Here is an 18,218-nt window from a genome sequence, read left to right as displayed (position 1 = left end):
CCTGTTGGACTTTAACCTGGTGTAAGACCTCTTACTGTATTCTTTATGTATAATAGAAGAAAAAGACTTAAGGATCACAGGACGACTCAAAGTATTTTTGAAATGTAATAAAAACAGGAAGTGCTGAAAAAGCTCAGCAGGTCTGACAGCATCTGTGGGGAGAGAAATAAAGTTATTATTTCAAGTCCAACATCACTCTTCTTTGGAATGAAGAGAAGTAGGAATGTGATGCCGATTTATGCTGTTGAAAAAGGAAGGGGCAGGTGGAGCATAATTGTAGGTGAGGGATAGGTTAGACAGCGGGGGCGGGGTTAGAGATAAAATGATGAAGATGTCATGGAATGCAGGCGAAGGGATTGGTAATGATATTACTTCTAAATTATAAAAGTATTACTTTTGAAGTGTAGTCACCACTACAAGATGGGAACACAACAGCCGATTTGTGCACAACGATCTCTTACGAAGAGCAATGTTGTAATGACCAGATAAGCAGTTTTAAATCATGGTAGCTGAGGGCTGCATATTGGTCAGAATACCAGATTCTGTGTTCAAATGACGATTCAAAATTTGAGCTGTGGATGCTCCAAGTACCTGGGGCGGGATTCTCCATTCAGCGAGCCCCGTTTTCCGACACAGCGCGCCCCCTCCGGTAGCTGGATTCTCCCTTTCCGCAGCTGGCCAATGGGATTTCCTATTGTGGGCCACCCCACGCCATGCGAAATGCGCGAGCATGGGTGCACTGCCGGCGGATCGGAGGACCCCGCTGACGGAGAATCCCGCAGTTGAATTCCAGACCAAGGGATCTCTAATACTATCAGGGTGACAGTGAAGATATCGGACGAAGGCATACCATGAACCAGACCTATTTTGTTAATTGTGTGTTGTTCAATTGTTTTGGACTTGAAGCCACGGATGTCTTCAGCTTGGTGGATATTTCAACATCGTCGGATGCGTCAAACGTCTGAAGATTTTCAGGAAGCCAGGGTCTGCTGTTGATCCTCACTGTGCAGCCACTGTTTAACTCTGCCATTGCAACTGGCCCAGATGGTCACCACTCACACGTATAACCCCCATATCCCTCTGGTGGATGTGCTCACATTCCTCACCAGGTAAACTGAGTTGGCGAGGAACAGCACAGAAGTCAAGGACCCATTCAGCCCTGAATACACAGAAACATACGTAGAAAATAGAAGCAGGAAGAGGTCATTCGGCCCTTCGAGCCAACTCCGCCATTCATTATAATCATGGCTGATCATCAATACCCTGATCCCGCCTTCCCCCAGTTCCCTTCATTCCTTTAGCCCCAAGAGCTATATCTAACTCCATCTTGAAATTACCCACAACGTTCTGGCTGCAACTACTTTCTGTGGTAGTGAATTCCACAGATTTATCACCCTATGGCTGAAGAAACTTTTCTTCATCTGAGTGCTAAAATGTGTCACACCTGTGGCAAAACAGGACAAGTGGCTGCCAATTGAGGTGCAACCTTCTGTCAAAACTAAAAGCAGGAAGGCCATTTTGCAAAGGATTGTGAAGAGAGCAAATGCTGCAACCTTTGAGGGGAAGTCAGCCATCTTTGCAAGACATGCCCAAAACGCAGTGTTACCAATGCACAAATGATTAAAACAAGAGCAACAGGCAGATCTGCCTCAAAAGAGATTCAAGCCCACCCTCCACCAAGGCTCTTTGTGCACAAGACAGTGAATGAGGGCAAGGCACATGTTATAACCTGCCTGCTTACCATTGGCTGGGGACTAATGGCAATCCCACAATCCTTAGGGAGTATGAGCTTCCCCAATGACGGGGGCGCTGAAATCATTAGCAGGTTCCTGCATAAATAAAGTTGGCCAGTATGGAACCAGCTAGAGAGAGGAGTGAGCAGCAAGGGAGTTACTGCTGCTGTTGTATATATATGTTATTGTAAATAAAATTTTCTTTCTGTTCTACAAACTCGTGCTGGATTTTTCGTGGCCCTCACAAAACTGGCGACGAGGGTTAAAGTGGATAGCTGTCTACGCTGCTGAAGCCACCTCCCTGGATTTTTGTTGGATACAGGTTGGAAGTTTTTTTTCTGTTGCACCATGCCTCTTTATGGACTTTTGGATGTCTTTGATGCTGCACTGGAAAGTTGGAACCAGTATGCACAACGGTGCGTTACTATTTCCGAGCAAACAACATCACCGAAAACGAGCACCAGGTGGTCATTTTGCTCACCGCCTGCGGCCCGCATAAGTTTGGAGTGATAAAGAGCCTTACGTACCCAGCTGTGCCAGACACCAAGACGTTTGATGAACTTGTGACCTTAGTGGGGCAACATTTTAACCCAATCCCGTCCACGATAGTCCAGCGTTACTGGTTTAATACCGCTGAGAGGACCCCAGGAGAATCCCTTGCAGAGTTTCTATCCAGGCTACGTAGGATTGCGAAGTACTGTGACTATGGTGAGACATTGTCAGAAATGTTACGCGACCATTTGATTTGCAGTATTAAAAATGCGGCCACCCAGAGAAAGTTGTTAGCTGAGCCAACATTGACTTTTCAACAGGCCATTACGATAGTATTGTCCTGAGAGAGCGCAGAACGGGGTGTGCAGGAGCTACAGGGAATGGAGGTGCACGCCTTGGGACGCAACCCCTTCCGTACAAAAGCGTCTCCCCGCACCCCTGCTGTACCTTGGGCGGGGTGGCGTCCGGATCGACGGCAGTGGCTGTCGGACATTCCTCCCCGAAGGGAGCCTTCTCCAGAACCGATGGATGAGGAGCCATGTCAGCGTCGGACTTGTGAACGCCGACCCCGTTGCGGACGCAGGTCCTGGGGGCGCCAGAGGCGCTGTCGTTCCGACAGAAACTGGGGCCAACCCAGGGGCCGTACCTTCCATTTGGATGAACCTGCGGGGACTACTTCCGAGGACGTGGAGACGGAGGACGACTACCTGCAGCTGCATTGTGTGGCAGCTCCCCATGTGGCCCCCATTAAGGTGATGGCATGGGTCAATAGTCACCTGCTTAAGATAGAGTTGAACATTGGCGCAGCGGTCTCCGTGATAACCCAGAGGACATTCGACCACATCAAGCAGTGTATACAGGCCCTTACATTAACCGATACACAGGCCAGGTTGGCCACCTACACGGGGGAACCATTGGGCATCGCTGGAACTACGATGACTCCTGTTGGATGCCAGGAGGGGCGATTCCCACTTATCGTAGTGCGCGGCCACGGGCCCAGCCTGTTGGGTCGGGACTGGTTGCGCCATTTGCGGCTGCAGTGGCAGCACATCCTTCAAACAGGTTCTGGAGGGTTGACAGAGGAACTAGGACGGTATGCAAATGTATTCCAGCCCAGTTTGTGCAAGATAAAAGGGGCCGTAGCCCATATCCAGGTCGAACCAAGAGTCACGCCGTGCTATTTCCGGGCCGCCCGTGCCTTACGCCTTGCTCGAGAAGGTAGAAGGGGAGCTCACTCGTTTGGAGTCCTTGGGTATTATCAGGCCCGTCCGTTTCACTGACTGGGCAGCGTCAATTGTACCTGGAATGAAGCCAGATGCCACAGTTCGCTTGTGCGGCGACTATAAACTTACAGTGAATACGGCTTCCTGGCTCGACCGATATCCAATGCCCTGCATAGAAGATCTCCACGCAAAGCTTGCAGGCGGACTCTCATTCACGAAATTAGATATGAGTCACGCCTACCTACGGTTGGAGCTGGACCCTGCCTCCCGGCCATATGTTACTATTAGTACACACAGGGGCCTGTATGAATATATAAGGTTGCCCTTTGGGGTATGCTCTGCCTGCGCTATCTTTCAACGCGTCATGGAGGGCATCTGGAGAGGTTTACCGCATGTCGCTGTCTACTTAGATGACGTTTCGATTACAGGGACGTCGGAGCAGGAACATTTGGAAAATTTGGAGCCTGTCCTTAGACAATTCGCAGATGCTGGAGTCCGTTTATGTCGTACAAAGTGCGTCTTTCAGGCGAAGGAAGTGGTCTACCTGGGTTATCGGGTGGGCCGTGAAGATTTGCAACCCGTCGCAGAGGTGTACGCAATTCAATAGGCCCTCGTCCCGACTGACACTTTGCATCTTTGTTCTTTTCTCGGCCTCGTAAATTATTATGGTAAGTTCCTCCCCAATCCGGCAACCCCGTTGCACCTTCTGCTAAAGAAGAATTTGGGGTCAGCTGCAAGGAACCGCTTTCCGGCAGGTAAAATAGCAATTGTCGTCGTCGGGGTTACTAACCCATTACGATCCTGGATAGCCTTTGCTCATCATGTGTGATGCATCCCCATGTGGTATTGGGGCCGTCCTGTCCCACAAGATGGAGAACGGGGCTGAGCGGCCGATAGCTTTCACCTCCCGCACATTGACTGCAGCAGAAAAGAAGTACGCACAGATCGAGAAGGAGGGCCTGACGGTGGTCCTTGCGGTGAAACGCTTCCACCAGTATGTGTATGGCCGCCATTTCACTATCGTGACTGATCATAAGCCTCTGCTGGGACTTTTCCAAGAGGATAAGCCAATACCGCCCATTGCTTCCGCACGGATCCAGCGCTGGGCTTTGTTGCACGCTGCCTATGAGTATTCTCTGGAGCATAAACCAGGGACCCAGATAGCGAATACCAATGCACTGAGCCGATTGCCTTTGTCGACCGTCCCCATGTCGACCCCCATATCAGGTGAGGTGGTTGCAACCCTACATTTTATGGACTCCTTGCCTGTCACGGCATCACAGATCCGTGAGTGGACCCAGACTGAGCTAGTCCTATCAAAGTTTTGGCACATAGTCCTGTATGGTGGGCAACATAGACAGTTCCCAGGCGAGTTGCGGGCATTTTCCTCCAAGCTGCCAGAATTCAGCGTGGAAGACGGTATCCTCTTGTGGGGGACGCGTGTGGTCATCCCAGAAAAAGGATAGGACCTGATACTACACGACTTGCACAATGGGCATCCGGGTGTGACCAAAATGAAAATGTTGGCCTGGAGGTATGTCTGGTGGCCAGGCCTCGACACCAACATTGAGAAGGTGGCCCTAAACTGCTCCATTTGCCAGGAGCATCAGAAGCTTCCACCAGCTGCGCCCCTACATCGCTGGGAATGGCCAGGGCGGCCTTGGGCGCGCTTGCATGCGGATTCCGCCAGCCCTTTTCAAGGATCCATGTTCCTTCTATTAATCGATGCCCAGTCTAAATTACTAGAGGTGCATAAGATGGCAGGCACAACGTCCTGCGCAATGATCGAGAAGATGCGTTTGTCTTTCAGTACGCATGGCCTCCCCGAGGTGCTCGTCACGGACAACGGCACTCCTTTCACAAGTGAGGAGTTTGCGAGGTTCATGGAGATAAACGGCAGACGCGATGACCACACCGCTCCACACCACCCGGCTTCCAATGGGTTGGCGGAGCGCGAGGTGCAGACATTCAAACGGGGCCTAAAGAAGCAGTCTTCCGGGTCTAATGACACGAGACTGGCTCATTTTTTGTTATCATAAAGGATCACTCCACATGCGGTGACTGGGGTAGCACCCACGGAATTCCTAATGGGCCAGAGACTTCGCACCCGCCTTAGCATGGTTTTCCCGGATATCGGTGCAAAAGTACGCCGCACTCAAGAATGGCAGTTAGGCCCCATTTAGAATACTGTGAGCAATTTTGGGCCCCACACCTCAGGAAGGACATACTGGCGCTGGAGCGGGTCCAGCGGAGATTCACACGGATGATCCCAGGAATGGTAGGCCTAACATACGATGAACGTCTGAGGATCCTGGGATTATATTCATTGGAGTTTAGGAGGTTGAGGGGAGATCTAATAGAAACTTACAAGATAATGAATGGCTTTGATAGGGTGGATGTAGGGAAGTTGTTTCCATTAGCAGGGGAGACTAGGACCCGGGGGCACAGCCTTAGAATAAAAGGGAGTCGCTTTAGAACAGAGATGAGGAGAAATGTCTTCAGCCAGAGAGTGGTGGGTCTGTGGAATTCATTGCCACAGAGGGCGGTGGAGGTCGGGACGTTGAGTGTCTTTAAGACAGAAGTTGATAAATTCTTGATTTCTCGAGGAATTAAGGGCTATGGAGAGAGGGCGGGTAAATGGAGTTGAAATCAGCCATGATTGAATGGTGGAGTGGACTCGATGGGCCGAATGGCCTTACTTCCGCTCCTATGTCTTATGGTCTTATGGCAGGGACATGGCCTTTCTCGACATCGGCCGATTCGGCAGTTTGCGCCTGGTGACCCGGTGTTCACTCAAAATTTTGCTGGTGCTGCCCAGTGGGTCCCTGGCATTATCTTTCGAAGAACGGGTCCGATCTCTTACCAGGTGCAAGCCCAGGGTCGTCTCCAGTGCAAGCATGTAGACCACGTTCGGTCCAGAAGGCCGCATCTTCCAAAGATTCCCTGCCCCCCGGAGCTCACTTCTACAGCCGCAGAGACCAGACACAGTGGAGGGTGTTCCTCACGATCTTCCTCTGGCGCCGCACTCAAAGCCTGCACAGGTCGTTGCAGAACCACGTGGAGATAGGGATGCCGAGATGACAGAGGCTTTGGACTCCGACTCTGAGATGGAGACACAGGATGCCTCAGAAGGGGAGACCTCGATCCGACGGGCCGTGGATGTATAACCGTTACGCTGCCCGATCCAGCGCCTCGTGCAAATGGTGTCTGGCCTGCAGCAAAACGAGTACGACGCCCTCCTTCGCCAGGGTCTCCGGTGGATTCCTTGGACTTGGGGGGGGGGGGGGGATGTTATAACCTGTCTGCTTACCACTGGCTGGAGACTAATGGCAATCCCACAATCCTTCGGGAGTATGAGCTTCCCCAATGAGGGGCGCGGAGAAATCATTAGCAGGTCCCTGCATAAATAAAGCTGGCCAGTATGGAACCAGCTAGAGAGTGGAGTGAGCAGCAAGGAAATTACTGCAGCGTTTGTGTGTTGTCATGTGAGAGTGCCTTTAACAAACAGATGTTTAAGCAATGTACCTTTAAGAAATGCAGTGCTGTCAGAGTGTGGGTGGAGCTGGGCTTTAGATCAGCCATTTTGCAGTTTTTTAGTTTCAGTTTGAAAAGAGCTGGGGGTGTCTGTGTTTGCAGTGAGCTGGATCTGCTGTGATCTCTGCCATGAAAGACTATCCCTGGATCATTTGGGTGATTTAAACTCATAAAAGTAATGCCTTTAACCTGATGTGTTTCTGTTTAAAGGTGTTAAGTCTCTTGGATGTTGAAAGGAATAACTGAAGGATTATTTAGTGTTGTAATATTTTCAGAGTTATCTTTGAAGTAAGGGGTGTTAAGAGATCCAATGTTTATTTAAAAGGGTTAAGTTGAATTCATAGAATAAACATTGTTTTGTGTTTAAAAACCCACGTGCCCATAATTGTAATCCCACTCCTGGAGAACAAGCCGTGTGCTCGGAAAAGCAACAATACATTAAAGGGGGAGGTTGGTTGAACTCCATGATACATTTTGGGGTTCTGAAAAGCCTCGCCTATAACAGTGTATATACATATATGTTATTGTAAATTAAGTTTTCTTTCTGTTTTACAAAGTCGTGCTGGATTCTTCGTGGCCCTCACTAAAGCACGTGATCAAAATGTGAAGCACACTTCAGCAACTAACCAAACCACCCAGACTCCTTTAGAGAAAGCAGAGTCAACAGAAGGGGAGGCAGCAGCAGAAGAGGAGTGGCATTTCATGAAAAAGAGAGACATAAAACAGTCCATGGGTGTGCAGGTTTGGCACCAAAGAAGGAAAAGACTGGGAATCTAAAATCTTTAAATGGTATTGAAAATTGCCTATATTAAATTGTGTAGTGTTAACGTCATAATGCAACATGCGTGGACCATGGGTTACCTGATCAATGTGAAAGCTGACCTGCTGTTCCTGAGGGATGTTACACTTCAGCAGCCACAGGTAATGGTCCCAATGGCCATCGATCTGGTCAGGAGGAAATAATTTCCATTTGCCCTCGGTATTCTGCTGCGGGTAGGCAACGTCACCATCACTGAAGTTAAGGTGGTAGTGGGAAGTCACCTCCTCGTACCAGGCATAATGCACAAAAATGCTCTCTCTGGTTAATTAATGTGTGAGCGACTCTTAAAGACTGAGCAACTAAACATCCAACGGATGCTCCCACTGCTGCTGGCGACGTCAAGATCAGTCCGTCTGTGACATCAACTGATGGATGATCAACAGGGCCAACAGTAAACTGGATACCATAAGATCATATGATATAGGAGCAGAATTAGGCCATTCAGCTCATTGAGTCTGCTCAACATTCAATTTTGGCTTATATGTTTCTTATCCCCATTCTCCTGCCTTCGCCACGGAACCCCTGATCCCCTCACTAATCTTAAAGACATTCAGTAACTTGGCCTGCACAGCCATCTGCGGCAATGCGTTCCACAGATTCACCACCCACTGGCTGACGAAATTCGTCCTCATCTCAGTTTTATTCTCCTAGCCTGTCCAAGTCCTTCTGCAGCCTCCCCACTCCTTATACAATAATAAGAATCTTTTATAGTGTTAATAGGCATTAACACTGCAATGAAGTTACTGTGGAAATCCCCTAGTCGCCACACTCAGGCCCCTGTTCAGGTACACTGAGGGAGAATTCAGAATGTCCAATTCACCTAACAAACACGTCTTTCGGGACTTGTGAGAGGAAACCGGATGCCCGGAGGAAGCACATGCAGACATGGGGAGAACGTGCAGTTTCCACACAGACGTGGCCCAAGCTGGGAATCGAACCCGGGTCCCTGGCGCTGTGAATCAACAGTGCTAACCACTGTGCTACTGTGCCGCAACACGTGCCCATCTACATATCTTGGCATCATCTGCAAACCTAGCAATAATGCCCTCAGTTCCTTCTTTCAGATCATTAATTCATATCATTAATAGTTGTCGTCCCAACACTGACCCCTGTGGAACACCACTAGCCACCAGCTGCCATCTGAAAAAAGACCCCTTTATCCCCACTCTCTGCCTTCTGCCAATCTTCTGTCCATGCCAGTAACTTGCCCCTAACACTATGGGCACTTATCTTCTTTTGGAGGCTCCCCTCTATTAGTTTTTGAGTTGTCCTCTGTTTGTTTTTAAAGGCTTCCCAATCCCCTGGCTTCCCACTAATCCTTGCCGCATTGTATGCTTTTCCTTTTGATTTGATGCTGTCCAAGACTTCCCTTGTCAGCCATGGTTGCCTCGCCCCCCCCTTAGCATGTTTCATCCTCCTTGTGATGAATTTCTGTTGTCGCTCCCGAATAACCCCCAAAACACCTGCCATTGCTGTTCCACTGTATTCCCTGCTAGGCTCCTTTTCCAATCAACTCTGGCTAGCTCCTCCCTCATGTCTTTGTAGTTACCTTTGCTCAGTTGAAATACTGTTACATCTGATTCCAGCTTCTCCCTCTCAAACTGCAGAATAAATACTATCATATTGTGGGCACAGTAAGAAGTCTTACAACACCAGGTTAAAGTCCAACAGGTTTGTTTCGAATCACTAGCTTTCAGAGCACAGCCAGCATCCAACGCCGTCATCTCCACATCACATCATATTGTGGTCACTGCCCCCTAAGAGTTCCTCCATGTTAAGTCTGCCTTGTTCTGAGAAGCACCTGTTTTAATGAGGAGCTAAAGGAAATTAGTACAAGTAAAGAAATGGTTTGGGAGAAATTAATGGGATTGAAGGCGGACAAATCTCCAGGGCCTGATAATCTGAATCCCAGAGTATTTAAGAAAGTGGCCTTAGAAATAGTAGATCCATTGGTGGTCATTTTCCAAAATTCTATACACTCTGGAATGGTTCCTACAGGGTGGAGGATAGTGAATGGAACCCTGCTATTCAAAAAGGGTGTCAGAGAGAAAACAGCGAACTATGGATGAGAGACTAAATCGGTTAGGATTATATTCATTGGAGTTTAGAAGAGTGAGGGGATCTCATAGAAACTTACAAAATTCCAACAGGATCAAAAAGAATATTCCCGATGGTGAGAGTTCAGAACTAGGGGTCATAGTTTGAGGATAAGGGGTAAACCTTTTAGGACTGAGGTGAGGAGAAATTTCTTCACCCAGAAAGTGGTGAATCTGTGTTATATTACCACGACTGGTAATATGTTGTATTCTTTGTCGTTTCCTCCAGAATGATCCGATGTAGTGTTGGCAAAGAATATACCAATCTAAAGATTGAAACAAACTAATTTATTATTACACTACTAATTAAAGGAAGTTCGCACACTCGACTGAGTTATAGATGATAACACAAATGATATTGAATCTGTACTACAGTATTCAATATTCTATCTAACTACTGACTACATTATGACTTGACCTTGTGCTATATATCTCTAATCAACTTTCACTCTGCTCTCTCCATGTTCTCTTCAGCTTCTCCCAGAATTCCTAGCGAGGTTGTCTTAAATACAGTGAATTAGTAATGCCCTCTAGTGTTTGATGCAATTATTCACCCTTCACTATCCTGACTATATACATATTACATTCGCTACCTAGGAAAGTAGTTCAGTGTGTAATTTCAAGAAGGAATTAGACTTAGCTCTTGGGTCTAAAGGGATCAAGAGATATCGGGGGGGGGGGGGTCCTGACTATATGCATATTACATTCGCTACCTAGGAAAGTAGTTCAGTGTGTAATTTCAAGAAGGAATTAGACTTAGCTCTTGGGTCTAAAGGGATCAAGAGATATCGGGGGGAGGGGGAGAGATTGGGATCAGGGTAGGATCAGGGTATTGAACGTCATGATCAGCCATGATGATAATGAATGGCGGAGTAGGCTCGAAAGACCGAATGGCCTCCTTCTATTTTCTATGTTTCTATCTTACACACCACCAAATCTAGAATAGCTTGTTCCCTGGTGGGTTCTCCCACAAGCTGCTCCAAAACACCATCTCGTGGACATTCCACAAATTCATTTTCTTGGGATCTGCTACCAACCTGATTTTCTCAGTCCACCTGCACATTGAAGTCCCCCATGTTTGTTGTAATATGCCTTTCTTATATGCCTGTTCTATCTCCTGATTTATTTTCTGCCCAACATCCTGACTACTGCTAGGGGATCTGTACATAAATCCCATCAGGGTCTTTTTTCCTTTGTCATTCTTCAACTCTACCCACACAGATTCTTTGCCTTCAAACCCTATACCGCTTCTCGCTATCGATTTAATTTTATTCCATATGAACACCCCTTCCCCTCTGCCCACCTCCCTGTCCTTTCGATAGGACACATATCCTTGGATTTACTTGCAGCCACTTCTCTGTGAGGCCCACAGCATCATACCCGCCAATTGCAATGTGCACTACAAGCTCATTTACCTGGTTTTGTATACTGCACGCATTTAGGTACAATACCTTCCGTCCTCCGTTGACCGCACCCCCCCCCCCCCCCCATATCTACTGTGCCTGAAGTTAGATTGCTGCCACTTTTCATACTCTGTTATATTACTTGTTCTGGAAACTTTACTAACCTCTCCTGAGCTCTCCTCCCCCTTTTAACTAGTTTAAAGTCCTCATCATTAACCTGCACTCCTACCTTCTCCTTTAACTTTGATTTCTAATTTTCCATACAACTAAACCCTCCTCGCCACTATTGAGATAAAACCCTATCTACAGTCTTAGTTATTGATTCACCAGAACTCTCGTCCCAGCATGATTCAGATGAAGACCATTCCATCGGAACAGGTGCCATTGTCCCATGAATTCAACCCATTTCTCCTACACCAACCTTTGAGATATGCATTTACCTCTTTAATCTTATTGACCCTGTGCCAATTAGCTCATGGCTCAGGGAGCAATCTATGGATTATTACCTTTTTGGTTCTACTTTTTAATTCAGCCCCTAGCTGCTCATATTCCTTCAGCAGAACCTCTATACTTGTTCTACTTCTGTCGTTGGTACCTACGTTGATACCACGATGGAAACAGGAAGAAATGCCAAGCTGTTTTCAGAAGCCTGCATAATTATACCTGGTCGGTGCTGGACATGTCTGTCCATTCCAGAATAGACTTTCTGTTTGTATCCCGAGTATTCATGGTAAGATCCACTGACATCAAGCAGGCGTACTTCTCTGGCCACTTGGAGATGGAGTGGGGGGAGGATGGAGGAATGTCCCAAATCCAGAGAAGCATGCAGAATCTGCTCCTGCTGCAGTCAATGGGACTTAATTCAGGAGGACTCAGAGAGGTGTAGAGTCAGCAGGGCTCTCGCCTCGACCAAGGTCATCTTCCAATCCAGAGTCCACTCTGTGGAACAGTTTGAGATGTGTTTGAATTTCTTCTTCCAAAGGGTAGAGAGAGAACGCTCTGTGACCAGCCGTCTGAAGGAAGACAACAACTTGGTAACATCATTGTAGTTTGACATACATATTGAGGATCGGCAAATCCTTTGATGCCAGATTGTACGACGTGAAGTCCACGACTTCCCAGTCCTTCCTATCCTCATCATGGAGGTCTTAGATGACAGCAACCATGGGAGTTTTGACAAACCTCTAACTCTGAACGAGTAAAATTCCTAAAAGCAAATGTTTACTAGCTCAGTTGTATTCAGCTCTGTGGACTGGATCAGCCCAGGTCTGCTGAAAGCTTCTGGCCAACAGAATGTCAGAAGCCATGAGGAATGGATTATCCTCATCTACAAACAGAAGGGTAAAATCTGTGAAAATTGGAAATTGGCAGTCCATTTCATACTTAATGAGGACTACAAAATTCTGTCCAAGATCGTTGCCATTTGGATCAAGTCAGCTCTGGAGTTCGTAATCCATCCTGACCGTGCGGTACATGATGGGAAGATCTGATAGTCTTGCACATAGTCTTTCCTATCTGCATGACATGGGGGTGGACATCTGCCTCATCAGCCTGGACCAGGAGAAGGCCTTTGACATAATATCACACACCCATGTGATGGATTCGCACACCAAAATGGTGTTTGGGGTGGGAATATGCAGTTGGATCCAACCACATTAGATAAACATCAGTAGCAAGAAAAGTAAAAGTAAACTTACCATAGTCCCAGATGACCAAAGGCTGCTTTCCCCTTTGAGGGAAGAGCTGCAAGGTGGTGGTTTAACCTGAGGTTCATCATACCTCAGGCGAGGGGAAAGGTTAAGAAGGCGGGCCTTCATGAACAACCTCAGCTGGTTCGGGAATTGAACCCGTGCCGCTAAAATCACTCTGCATCATGAACCTGTTGTCCAGTCAACTGAGCTAAACATCAGTAGCACAGTTTAAATCAATGGTTGGGAGAAGGGGAGGGAGAATAAAAAAGCTTCCAATCAAATTGGGAGTCAGGCAAGGCTGTGTTCTAACCTCTGTTTTATCTGTGTTTTCTATCAATCCTTTTGTCAAGTCTATCAGAAAGGATGTGAGCATGAGGAGTGTCAATCCCAGGCAGCAAAGGCTTACAGGTCAAGCCTCCCTGTACAGGATGACATTACTTTTTTCTGATCAGATTTGCTGTCGGTACAAAGACTGATGAATATCTGCAACCAATCTTAACTGGCCTCATGAGCCACAGTAAATCGCGGCAAAAGCAAACCCATGTTCTTTGCGTATTGGGCCAACCAACACTTTGTCCCCTTCACCATCAGGTCAGAGTACCTGAAGGTGCCACGATTTAATTCAGAGAGTCCAGGGAATGAGCAAAAAACTGAGAGGAACATTTAGCCAAGTTAAGGCAGATACTGGGACAGTGGGAATGATGCTCCCTCTTTGTTACAGGTAAGAATTTGGTCATCAGGTGTGAGATGCCCACTGTTGCTGCAGGTGCAGCAGCCTAGCCCATATCCCCAATCCTGTGCTGCAGCGGTCACCCGAGCTATCTTCCATTTTATCAAGAGATCGTCTGAATGTTCGAATCTCTGGATTGATGGGTGTCACAAGGCTATACCCCCGTTATTTGTGAAAATATGATTGTTCAACAGATTGAAAAATTTGAAATGCGACTGAACCAACTACTTAAAAATGCAAGGCTAACTTCCAAGGTGAAGGTGATAAACAAACAAATCAGGGAAGTGTGAAGACAGAGACATTTCCCATAATTCAGAGATTTATTGTCGGAGGAAGAGATATTAAAAGGCAGAGTGCTGACGATTGAAACAACGGCTGCCACAGATAGACAAACCCAAGACATCTTGGAAATACACAATGGTTGAGCAATTTCAGACCAGGCTGCAACCACTTCAGAGGGATTGAAAGAATGTTTTCATCAGAGGAAACAGTCTGAAAGCTGGTCCGTCTCTCTCTCTCGGAGCAAGTGTATTACCCGGTTCAGAAGCCAACTTTACCAGAAACCTACCAGCAAACCCAGATCTCGTCACCTGCGCAAGGCTAAGCTTCATGCAGCTGTGGTGCCCAGGGCACACCATTTTTAAAAGAAATTTAGAGTACCCAATTATTTTCTTTTCCAATTAAGGGGCAACTTAGTGCACTTAGGGCACCAATCCACCTAACCAGCACTTCTTTTGGGTTGTGGGAGTGAAACCCACGCAAATACGGGGAGAATGTGCAATCTGCACACGGACAGTGACCCAGGGCCGGGATTCGAACCCGGGTCCTCAGCGCCGTAGTCCCAGTGCTAACCACTGCGCCACCGTGCTGCCCCATGCACAGAGCACACCTGACAAGGACCCAAATGAGCAGGTTCTTCCTGGAGGTGGAAGGTAAATGTGAACGGTGCCAGAGGGGCCCGACCAACCACACCCACATGTTCAGCACCTGACATGTCGGGTTTTGGACAGCCTTCTTCAAGACAATATTCAAGGTTGTGGGGGTGACTGCCTGAGAATGGCAGTCTTCGGAGTATCGAACCAGCCAAAGCTACATATGGGGCAGAGGGCTGACGCCCTAACCTTTGCTTCTCTAATCGCATGCCATCGAATCCTGTCCGGCTGGCGATTATCAGCACCACCCACAGCTACAGACTGGCTGGCAGACCTATCGGAATTTCTCCACCTGAAGAAGATTAAGTACACCATCCGAGGGTCTGAAGATGGCTTCCACAAAATCTGGGGGCCATTCACCAAACTGTTCCGAGGCCTTTTTGAAGCAAACAACTGATAGAGCGGTGATGGGGTGGGGTACGGGCACGGGGGGACATCTGGGAGCCACGAGGACCACAGCGAGCAGACAGAAATAAAAGGAGTGAACCAGGGGGGAGAGACCGGAAGAAACACCAAGGGGCACGGCAGAGAGACAGTGACCGACATGGGGACCAGAGGGCCCAACACAGGCCACACGAAAACAAACCCTCAAAAAGCAGGCAGACAACAGGATGGGAAGAGCGGACAAGAAGGGAGGGGAGGCCAAGTGACATGAAGAGGGAAAAGAGAAGGAGGGCTGTGCCGACAGACAAACACCGAACAACCATCCATGGTGAAGTAAAGGGCCGAGGATAAGACCTGGAAACAGCAAAAAGGGGGAGGTTTGGGGGGGGGGGTGGGGGGTGGAGAGAGGGTGCTGGAAAAGAACATGTAAACTGTAACCATCTGATCTATCTTTATGTACAGTGTAAAAATGTAAAACGTTAATAAAAATGTTTTTTTAAAAAGTAATTACAATATCTACCTCTGACGACATCCACAAAACAATGTTTAAAAATTCACACCTCGAGGACTTCCGGTGGCGGCTATGAGGGAGTAGGTCACATATTTGTTGGCTCCCGTTTCGGTCGGACTTTTGGACCTGTTCCCCAGACTTTTTTGCGCTTTTGAGCGCAGAGCTGGGAAGCAATAGTACTCAGGCACTGAACCCATACAGAATTGTATGGACTTAAGAAGCCGGAGGGACCGTAAACAGCAGAAGAAGTGGTCAAGCAAGGGCACAGTGGAGGCTGTGAGAGAGACCAATATGGCCGATGTCCAGAGCAAGGTGCCGACAGCCCAGCCTACAATGGAGCAGCTGCTACAGGCCATGCAGGAGGGCTTTTTAGCTCTGAAGCGCGATAACTTGGAGCTGCTCCAGAAGTCGATGGACCAATTGGAAAAAAGGCTGGATGATCAGGCTGAGAAGCTCCTGAAGCTGGAGAAGACGGTGGAGGAGCAGCCCGACATTCAAACTGTGATGGACGTGGAGATTCGGAGGTTGAGGGATCAGCAAAAAAAAATCCTGGAAAGGCTGGAGGATTTGGACAACAGATCTCGCCGGCAAAGTGAAAGAACCGTTGGCCTCCCGGAGGGGGCTGAGGGGCTGGATGCTGCCGCGCATGTGGAGGGTATGTTTCAGAAGCTGCTGGAAAATGAGGTGTTACCTCGCCCGCCGGTGGTGGACAGGGCACACAGAGTGCAGGTGAGGCAGCCGCGACGAGGGGGTCCCGCACGAGCGATGGTGATCCGGTTCCACAGGTACCTGGACAAGGAGCGGGTTCTGCAATGGGCCAAGAGCACACAAAGCTGTACTTGGGACAATAGCACCCTGCGTGTTTACCAAGACCTGAGCACTGAGGTGGCCAGGAGGAGGGGAGGCTACAGGCAGGTGAAGGAGATTTTGTACAAGAACAAGGTGAAATTCGGGCTGCTTTTTCCAGCGTGACTGTGGGTTACGTATGAGAGTCAGCACCACTATTTTGAGGAATCCGAGGAAGCGACGGACTTTGTTAAGAAGCAAGAGATGGCCCTGAGCTGAGGACTCTTGGGCTCATGGTAGAACCTTTAAGTCTATTTTGTTTTTCTCTCGCTGTGAGAGATGCCTGCATGCTTGGGTCCGTTCTTTTCGTTTTTCGACCTTTCTAGGTGGAGGTATTTTGGTTGCGATGTGTTTTTATTGTTCTTTTTCGTGGTTTGCTTGAATGTTTCCTTTTTGGGTTACTTGTTTGGTTGGAGTTTTGGTAGGGGGAAAATATAAAAAAGAAAATAGTTAAAAAGGTGCTGTTATGATGGGGGTTTCGGGGGAATTTTTTGAAATCTTTTCCTGTGTTTGGAGGGGAAGGGCTGAGACTGCCTGGTACTTCTTATCTCTATTTGTTTGATTTAAATTGCACTATTGTTGGGGATGCTTCTGACTTGTATAAAGAATTTGTTTAAGCAGGACTCGTTTGGGGAAGCGATATGGATGGGCCGGGGGGAGGGCAGCCAGGGAACAATGGGTGAGAGACGCACTGGCGCCGAAGCTGGGGGCCACCAGGCTAGCTTGGTGGGCTAGTCAACGGAAGCCAGGTGGGAGGTGGTCATATAGTTAGATTAGAGCAGGGGTTAGGTGGTAGGATGGTGTTGCTAGGGGGAGGAGAGGGGGAGGGGGGGAGGGGGGGGTTGATCTGCTGACGAGGTGGAACTTGGACATGGCAACAGTGGGGAGGTCATGGGTGGAGCCGGCCAGGAGGCAGGCCAGAGGATGCGCGACACATGGCTGGGGGGCTGGCCAAGGAAAGGGGATGGCTGATTGGCAAAGGGGGGGGGGGGCGAGGTGCCCCCCCAACCAGGCTGATCACCTGGAATGTTAGAGCGCTAAACGGGCCAGTGAAGAGGGTGCGTGCGTTCGCGCATTTGTGGGTTCTGAAGGCAGACGTAGTCATGCTGCAGGAGACGCACCTGAAAGGGGCAGACCAGGTTAGGCTAAGGAAGGGCTGGGTTAGTCAGGCCTTTCATTCGGGGCTCGACACTAAGACCAGGGGGGTTGCGATCCTGATTAATAAAAGGGTTCAATTTGAGACGGAGGGTACAGTTGCGGATGGGGGCGGCAGATTTGTTATGGTTAGGGGTAAGCTCGAAGGGGTGAGAGTAGTCTTGGTTAGTATGTATGTCCCTAATTGGGACGCTGTGGATTTTATCAAGCGGTTGCTAGGGAAGATCCCCGACTTGGACTCGCGCAAACTGATCATGGGTGGGGACTTTAACACAGTCCTGGACGCGAGCCTGGATCGGTCGTGTTCAAAAACGGGCAGGTTGCCAGCGATGGCAAAGGAACTGAGAGAGTTCATGGAGCAAATGGGGGGAGCTGATCCGTGGAGATTTAGCCGGCCGTTGGTGAGGGAGTTTTCGTGCTACTCCCACGTACAGAAGATGTATTGCCGAATTGAGTAGGGACTTGCTGGCCGGGATGGTGGGGGCAGAATATTCGGCAATTGCCATATCGGATCATGCTCCGCACTGGGTAGATCTACAGATTTGTAAGGATAGCTTTCAGCGCCCACAATGGAGGCTGGAAGTTGGATTGCTAGCGGACGAGGCGGTGTGTGAGAGACTCAGGAGATGTATGCAGAATTACCTGCAGGTAAATAATACCGGAGAAGT

At 48.5% G+C, this 18,218-nt stretch overlaps 1 protein-coding gene across 1 annotated transcript in view; it reads right to left on the bottom strand.

Moving 5' to 3' along the window:
• nbeaa (neurobeachin a) overlaps positions 1 to 18,218 on the bottom strand; it is a 1,435,335-nt gene that overhangs the window by 895,868 nt on the left and 521,249 nt on the right. Inside the window, exon 30 of the mRNA XM_072477018.1 lies at positions 3,138 to 3,164. Within this exon, the coding sequence (XP_072333119.1) occupies positions 3,138 to 3,164 (27 nt within the window). The remainder of the gene's footprint in view (positions 1 to 3,137; positions 3,165 to 18,218) is intronic.

The sequence above is a fragment of the Scyliorhinus torazame genome, chromosome 15 (assembly GCF_047496885.1).
Source record: "Scyliorhinus torazame isolate Kashiwa2021f chromosome 15, sScyTor2.1, whole genome shotgun sequence".
Taxonomy (NCBI): domain Eukaryota; kingdom Metazoa; phylum Chordata; class Chondrichthyes; order Carcharhiniformes; family Scyliorhinidae; genus Scyliorhinus; species Scyliorhinus torazame.
This window is presented reverse-complemented; position numbering and strand designations above follow the sequence as displayed.